This window comes from Capra hircus, chromosome 1 (genome assembly GCF_001704415.2).
Source record: "Capra hircus breed San Clemente chromosome 1, ASM170441v1, whole genome shotgun sequence".
NCBI classification, from domain to species: domain Eukaryota; kingdom Metazoa; phylum Chordata; class Mammalia; order Artiodactyla; family Bovidae; genus Capra; species Capra hircus.
Window position 1 is genome coordinate 106,751,768 of NC_030808.1, and position 8,762 is coordinate 106,760,529.

General features: G+C 42.1%; 1 protein-coding gene across 1 annotated transcript; it reads right to left on the reverse strand.

Moving 5' to 3' along the window:
- C1H3orf80 (chromosome 1 C3orf80 homolog) lies at window positions 7,541–8,489 on the reverse strand. Its single transcript, XM_018048318.1, has one exon. The coding sequence runs from the start codon at window positions 8,353–8,355 to the stop codon at window positions 7,615–7,617; it is 741 nt and encodes a 246-aa protein (XP_017903807.1). The 5' UTR covers window positions 8,356–8,489; the 3' UTR covers window positions 7,541–7,614.

Here is an 8,762-nt window from a genome sequence, read left to right on the forward strand (position 1 = left end):
AATTATTATATATATAATTATATATAATATATAAACGTATAATTATTATATATTAAAATAATATAATAAGGACCTATTGTATAACTCTATTCAATATTCTGTAATGACCTCTATGGGAAAAGAATCTAAAAGAGAGTAGATATAAGTATGACTGATATACTTTGCTGTACAGCAGAAACACAATATTGTAAATAAACTATATGCTAATAAAATTTTTTTAAACAAAGAGCAATCTGGAGATATTAATATAAGTGAAAAATACACATCCTTTGAACTAATTGTTCCCCAAAAAAAGAAGATCCAACAGGCATCAAAGAGGTTATACAAACACCAAAGGTGCAATACAACCAGAGAATAAAAGGACTCCCTATTCAAGAGGAAATGTAGAAAAGAGGAAAATCTCACAAGTTAAAAAAAAAAAAAGGATTGTTTAGGATGCCTAAATTTGTGGCTCAGTTGGTAAAGAATTCTCCTGCAATGTGGGAGACCTGGGTTCAATCCCTGGGTTCAGAAGATCCCCTGGAGATGGGAAAAGCTACCCACTCAGTATTCTAGCCTGGAGAATTGCATGGACTGTATAGTCCATGGGGGTCACAAAGAGTCAGACATGATTGAGCGACTTTCACTTTCAAAAAAGGGGCAGAATCAATGAAAGACCCAACAGAAAACTACAGCCCTATGAAAACTTCACAGCAAATTGTGGACCGCTTGGGATAGTTCCCTGGGAGAAATGTCAATCAGCTGAACTCCTGACAACAATCAGGAAACCTCTGATAACTTGTGTGGAAAAGACTGTACCCACAGAAAACTCAACAGGCACCAAGAGACAAAACTCCTAAAGATAAAGGTAACCAAGTAGAAGACAAGTCTTCTACAATTTGTAAAACTGTAATATAATGCAACTCTTGACACTCACCTCAGGACACCTCCAAAGTAGATATCCTGCAGGCATGAAGAAAACCCCTAATGTGTATCCAAGTAAGCAGATCTGGCCGACATTACAACACTTAGGGCTAACTCCAAATCCTAAAAACTTGTCAAAAAGAAACCCTTAGGAAGGAGTCAGATATATCAGAGATTTAAACCTCAGACATCTGTAGGTTCTTCAGATGTGAAAAATACTACTCATGAAAACCAAGTAATAGGAAAAAAAAATAGAACTACAGAGTGTATATGTTTTTCAATTAGAAGAAAAGGTAGGGCTTCCCTGCTGGCTCAGTGGTAAAGAATCTGCCTGCTAATGCAGGAGACACAGGTTCTATCCCTGGTCTGGCACAATCCCATATGCCATGGAGCAACTAACCCCGTATGCCACAACTACTGAGCTGGTGCTTTAGAGCCTGGGAGTGGCAACTACTGAAGCCCATGTGCCCTAGACCCTGTGCTTTGCAACAAGAAAAGCCACTGCAACAAGAAACCTATGCACAGCGAATAGAGAGTAGCCCCCGCTCTCTGCAACCAGATAAAAACTCTGCACAGCAAGGAAGACCCAGCACAGCCAAAAATAAAATAAATAAATAAAAATTACACACACACAAAAAGAAAATGTAGAAGACCACAAAAAACTTTTTCTTAAAATACCACTAGAAAACCTGCAGCCAACAGTTATCAGTACTTTTATTGAATCAAGAAAAATGTGGTTGAAGATTTTGGACTGCACACACTTATAGCAGAATCCAAGCAGAAGACACACTTGGGAGTGGACCATAGTGGATCTAAAGACATATTTTTGATTCAGTGAACAAAAAATAAGGATAGATCAGGAGATCTCATTCAAGAAAACTCCTCTAGGGACTTCCCTAGTGATCCAGTGGCTAAGACTCTGTGTTCCCAATGCAGGGGGCCTGGGTTCAATCCCTGCTCGGGGAACTAGATCCCACATACTGCAACTAATAAAGAGTTCGAATGAAAGATCCCACATGCTGTAATGAAGATGCCGCAGGCCACAACTAAGACCTGGAACAGATAAATAAGGAAATTTATTTAGAAAGAGAACACTCCTCTTGTAAGCCTCGTGAATATGAATCTAAACTATTGCTTCTGAAATTGAACACATGTAGCCAAAGAACATGCAAGACAGTAAGTCAAAGAACCTGTGTCTTCTGCACTGCAGGCAGATTCTTGACCATCTGAGCCACCAGGGAAGCCCAAGTCAAAGAACTGTATCTATCCTGCTGTGTCTTGTTAGTCGCTCAGTTGTATCTGACTCTTTGCAACCCCATGGACTGTAGCCCGCCAGGCTCCCCTGTCCATGAAATTCTCCAGGCAAGAATACTGGAGTGCATTGCCATCCCCTTCTCCAGGGGATCTTCCCGACCCAGGGACTGAACTCTGGTCTCCTGCATTGCAGGCAGATTTTTTACCATCTGAGCCACCAGGGAAGCCCATATCTATCCTAAGAAACAAAAAGATTTTTTTAAAAGTCTAAACATTTGTCTAGTCAAAATGATAATGTGTGAAGAGAGATAAATGTAAAGAAACATGAGCTTAATTTTCAAGAAAAGCTGAGTCAGGGAACATCCCTATATGCCAGACACAGATATAGAACCGACACAGAGCTCTAATCTCAGTTGCTTACATCAACAGAAAAGATTGAAATAAAGAAATATGAGAAGAATACTATGAAGAACTGCCACAAAAAAGAAAAAAACTCAGAAAATAGAGTTATGAAACAGAAGACAGAGACTATAACATCAGGGGAAGAAGTAAAACTGGTATCTACAGGAATCTGGCAACTTGGCTAACTCACATGGAGAAATGTGACAAACCAGCAAAGAGGTTACAAGAGAAAAGTGGAATGAAGAGGAGATACTTTGAAGGCTGAGGAAAACAATCAAAATTAATTTTATCTGGTAAAATCTTTGGTCAATACAGAAAATTCACAAAACAAAATAAAACAGAAATAAATCTAGAAAATTCTAAGCCTTTGTCTGATGAAACAAATGTAGCCAACAAAGAGGCAGCAATAAGACAGAGGTAAATCAAGATTTATTGTGTTTGAAAACTAGAAAAATTAAAGTCTTTGCTAGAGAGATGCAAAGATTTGATCTTCTGCCCAGTGTGAAAGAGGAAATTCTGTAGATCAGAACAAAGGGAGAGATGTTTAGAATCAATTAGTGGATAAAAGGGAAAAACCACCCGGTTCAAAATTGTAAACCTACAGAAGTCAGATGCAAACAGAATACAAAGGAAACACTTAGAAAATACTGCTTTACCAAAAGAAGAAACTTCATGCAAAAAGCCAAGGCATAACTAGAGTGATATTAAATCATAGCAAAGAGTAACCTGGAGTTCTAAGAAATGAAGTGAAGTTGCTCAGTCGTGTACAACTCTTTGCAATCCCATTGACAGTAGCCTACCAGGCACCTCCATCCATGGAATTTTCCAGGCAACAGTACTGGAGTGGGTTGCCATTGCCTGCTCCAGGGCATCTTCCCAACCCAGGGATTGAACCCAGGTCTCCTGCATTGTGGGCAGACACTTTACCATCTGAGCCACCTGGGAGTTTTAGAGAAATCATCTACTGAAAATCCAAAGAACAACACACAAAGAAAGAAAATAAGAACTCGAAGATATCAAGACAACGAAGGTGCTTAGCTAGGAGGGAAAAAAGTGATAATCTTTAGTTTAATGGCAAGCCTAAATATCCTCCATATAATAATTTTACCATAAAATTAAGTGAATTCTGTAAGTAAAAGAGAATAAATAAGTAAAATTAAGTTCTCTATGGATTTCAGTATAATCAAAGGTATTGGTTTTATTTGATTTTATTTTATAGGCAAAATTAAAGAAAACAGAATTAAGACATCCTTCCCATTTCTATGGAAGAAAGGATGCCTTTGTTTCTTGCAATTAGCTGGTTACTGACTTAATGTTTGCTTGATAAAATACATTCCCTTAGCCTACCCATGTTAGCCTTTTCACCAATGGATGAAACCAGAATGAAAACATAAATTTAAACCAGTGAGTTCAACATAAACTTGCCAAATATTCTATTATTGATTGGTTGTCTGCAACTTACATTCTTGGAGAGATGGCTAATGTTGGGTTGTTCAAAGTAAAACAACTCATCATTGCTTCTCTCAATCTTGAAATTCAAATAATTATAATTCGTGAAATTTTTACAAGTCAGTGTAGAAGACTATATAAATCTGAACACAATCTTCATGTTTATAACACATCAGTTTCAGTTCTGGATTGTTTCTTTTATTAATTTCACTTGAGAGAAACTATATACATAAAGTACAACATTAAGATACTTACCATATTGCCTTTTAAACTGTTGAGGCCATCTCCTTAATGTTCCCTTCGGCCTTTACAATTGAATCTTATTTTCCTTATACAGTACACTTCATGCCCTTTGGCATAATTGCCAATGCCATTTTCCTTCGTTGAACACATGCATATCTGCAGAATGTGGCAATTAACGGTCTCTTAAAACTATCATTACATCTCAAGAAGACATTTTCCCCTTGGTTATGATGTTGAACACCAATATAAATTGCTTTTAAGCAACTGGTGATTACACACACACACACATGATTTAGAAAATCAATCATGTTTTCTTTCATTCCAGATGGATTCTTACCATATCCAGGGCCATTATTTCCCTAGTCATGTGAAGTCAATGAAAATAAAAAATGTTTTAGTATGTGAATTACTTCGATAGCTGAAAATCAGGAGGAAAAGTCAGTTAGTACTGGATTTCTAGGTACTTTGGTTAAGGTTTGCATGTATGTAGCAGCCTTGCAAAAACTATGTCACAGACTATGTATCTATGTAGATATGTCTGTATCTCTATAGATATATCTGTGTTCTACATTATATAGAGAAGAATATTAAAAAATAAGTAAAGTCAGCATTTCATCATGATTTATTTTCAGGTGAAAGAATAAAGCTATTTTCTACATTTCTATTTTGCTACTAGTTCTATGCAATAAAAAACTTCCAGGTGAAATCTATAAAACTTAATACCAAGATACTGCTATTAGTGCTTTAAAAATGTTCCTAACTGGATATTGTAGCGTTCTGAATACATGAGTTCTGTGTATATTAACATGGTAGGTGAAATATGTGTGTGCATTACCATGAGATATGTTCATTTACCACTAATAAAAATAGATCTTCAGTATTTTTTTCCTCCACAAAATTATGCCTGAACAGAATTGTGCTTGGTAAATCAATGAATTATAAGAAAAAAACCAAAGTAGAGTCAAACTCATTTTTTTTTTTTTACTGAACTGAAGGATGTGAATAAAGGCTTATATGATGTGTAGGAAAAAAAAACAAGTGTAAAACTCTTACTTTTAAAATTCAGTAGAATCTCATCATGTGATTGGTGTCACATTAGAGACCTTCTGAATTCTAGTGAGAGAAATGTTTCATAAGCTGGTACAAGAAAAACATCTCGATTCATATCACGTGTATTTTCACAAGATTTGTTGTACAGTTCAAGATATTAGTAGTAACAACATGAGGATATATTTTATATACTGGTACTTGGATATTCATGTTGATGTTTCAGATATGGGTGATTTTTTTAAAAGTGTGCCCTCAAAGGATAAATCACTTAAAGGAATAAGGCAACTTCCTGGTTTGTCTGAATGGTGGGTGGTATTGACAACCACATATAAATAAAATGTACAGTGTTTGAGTAACATTAATATTTGTGATCATTCAATATAATGTGATTTCATTAAACCCTATACCATTCTCAGTAAAAGCTGATACAGTCTCTACTCCTGATGCTTTTGCCAATTCACAGCTTAAACTTTTTAAATGATAAAGACACACATTTCATATTTTAAAACAGTACCATATAGTTACACATCTAATACAATTTGCACAGAGAAAGATTTTAATATTTTTCTGTTTTGATACACTTCAAATGATTCACTTTAATGACAGGGTCATTAGCTATTAGAAGTTTAGAATAAACCATTCTCTTCTCTAACAATTCAGACATCTTAAGATTTCTTAAAACTCTCATACTTTTTCAATCAGCTTTAAAAAGTTTAAAGTAATTAAATAATTTTTTCTAATACAGATATTTTAAGATTTCTCAGGATTGTCAGAAATTTTCAATCATAAGAACAACTTTTCTAAACACATGTGTGAGGTCCATTGTGTAATTTTTCTCAATGTAATATTCATCTTTCCCTAAGCAGAAAAACCTTTTGAAATTTATTTTCCTTCTTTTCCTTTCTTGATAATCACAAACTGTAATAAGATATACAATGTGTATACTGTACATAGACAATACGCATATGTACATTATACATAATGCATTTTAATGCATTATTTTATATTACCATTTGCTTAAAGGACATTTCATAGAATGGCAGAACTGATACAGTGACACTGTTTCCTTAAGTGCCTGCTGTAATCCTTCTGTAATACCGCACAGCACAGTCATGGCTTTAAACAAAAGTTACAAGTCACAACAAAGTCTTACGTTTTGTACTATGCTGTGAAGTGTATTCCAAATGAAAAATGGAGGGAAAGTGTATGACATCATGCTTTGTAGTATGGTATACATGTATCAATCCATTTTACACGTAACTATCACCTAGACTACATACATAACGTATAGTTATTATAAAAGTTATATATTATACCACAGTACTAAAAATAAAATATATTTTTCTCAAATAGTGAAAATAAGGTATCCTTCATGTATTTAATCACATAATGTTTTCTTGTTTGACCATGCCTCTTCTTTTTCTCCGTTGTAAATGAAATAATATCCAGCATTTTATGAAACAATAATGACAGAGTGAGACAATTTCTGGGCCATTAAGGCCTAAAAAAGGCATTGAGATGATTACCTTGTCATGAATTGCAGAAATACCATGCGTTTAATACATGGTAAAAATATAAAAATAAAAGACAAATAAATATAAATATCTTCTCAGTTACTGAAAAATCAAAAGTTCAACTCTACCTTATTATGAGTATGGTCTTGGATGTGCCGTAATTGCTGTGTTAAGTACAGCAACTAGCCATATATCACTGTTGTCCCCCTACTAATCTGTGAGCTGTGACTATGCTGCGCCAAGAAGACACAGAAGGGTTCGGGGGTGTTTCTCCGCGAGGGAGGGCTCGACCATACCTAGGTGCTGCTGGCCCAGACCCGCGCGCAGCAGTCTCCAGTCCTGGCCCGCCTCCTCGCCCTCCGCCCATCCTGGGAGACCTCGACCTGTCCAGGCGAGAGGGAAAGGAGTGGAACTGCGCCCCTTCCCCTGCATCCCTAACGGTCACTGCCCTTCTCCAGAGGCTCCTGTGTCCTCTCATTCGGGAAGCAGGCACTTACGAGTGAACACAAGCCAGCCGAAGGGAGGCTGAGGGCGGCGACGTCCTCTAAAGTTGTGCTCCGCACTGGTTTGCGGCGGTCTTCCCTGCCGCGCGTGCCTATCGTTTCCTTGAACCGAATGAAATGTAGGGAAACTTAACATCCCTGGGGAAGCGGGGGTGGGGGTGGCCCCAACCCAGTCTTCGGGCGACAGGCGGGGGTCTCAGGCAACCGGCGGCGGCCGCGGCCACCCGGGCCGTGGCGTCCCACCCACAGTCCCCGGCCCGGTTCTGTCCGCGTGGTCCTCGCGAGACCGCGGGTGCTCAGATGAGCGGGAAGCGGCCCTCGCCGCCGCCGTCGGACTCCCCGGCGCCGCCACCTCGCGGGCGGCCGAGTACCGACACGGGCAACACGACCTCCCCAGGACTGAGCTGCTGCAGCCGCATGGACTCCTCGTAGGTGGGCAGGTACTTGACCTCCTCGTAGCTGGGCAGCTGCAGGAAGACCGGCGACACCACGCGCAGCTCGTGCTCCGAGGCGCAGGATGGGGCCGAGCGTCCGCCGCCGGCCCGGCCCCGGCCGCCGCCGCCGCCACTGTCCAGCAGCGAGTCCTGAGAGCCCGCGGCCACCTCGTCTCGCAGCAGCTCGGGCGAGTCGTCGTCCTCGTCGTCGGGCGGCCCCTCAGCCCCCGGCTGCCCGGCGCCCCCCGGTGGCCCCGGCCGCGCCTGCCCGCGAGGGTACCTGCGTGGGCTGGGGCAGATGATGCGCTGCAGGAAGTAGCCGATGGCGAAGAGCACCAGCAGGATGAGCAGCCCGGAGAGCTTGCGGACGAACCAGCCCACGTTGTCGAGGAAGGCGTGCAGCGGTAGCTTGCAGCAGCGCACCGCGGTGGCGTTGGCCGCGTCGCAGCAGCGCTCCCGCTCGCCGCACGCCAGCTCCGCGCAGCCCCCGCCGCCCCGCGAGGGCGCCACCAGCGCCAGGGCCAGCAGCAGCAGCAGCGGCAGCAGCGGTGGCGGCGCGGGCGCCACCGACACGCCTTCGGCCGTGATCCCGGGTCCCCACATGGCCGGCGCGTACCGTCGCTAGGGTCCCTGGCGGGAGGTCCGTCTGTCCGCTTGTCCGTTGGCCCCTCCCCTGGCGCTCCGATCGGGTCCTGTGCGCCGCCTCCCGCGCGTCTGCTACCTGCGGCCGGAGCAGTGCTCACTCGGCCACGCTTGGGCGGAAGGAGGAGCCCGAGGCGCGCCGAAGCTGCGGGAGGCGGCCGCTTCCCGCCGCCCGAACTGCCTCTTGAGCTTCTGACCTCAACCCCGCGCTTCCAGCCGCCCCGGACGGGCGCTGGGCGTCCGGAACCGCCCAAGATGGCAGAGGCAGCCTGCGCGGGGCTGCCCTGGGCATCTTGGCTCCGGCCGGCCGCACTCGTCCAAGCCCCTCTTGGTACTCTCCGGGGCTGGAAGGGTTAACGCTCTGCGCG

What these genes read in the sequence shown, in the direction of transcription:
- C1H3orf80 (XM_018048318.1), bottom strand. Translation starts at nt 8,355, where the DNA reads ATGTGGGGACCCGGGATCACGGCCGAAGGCGTGTCGGTGGCGCCCGCG.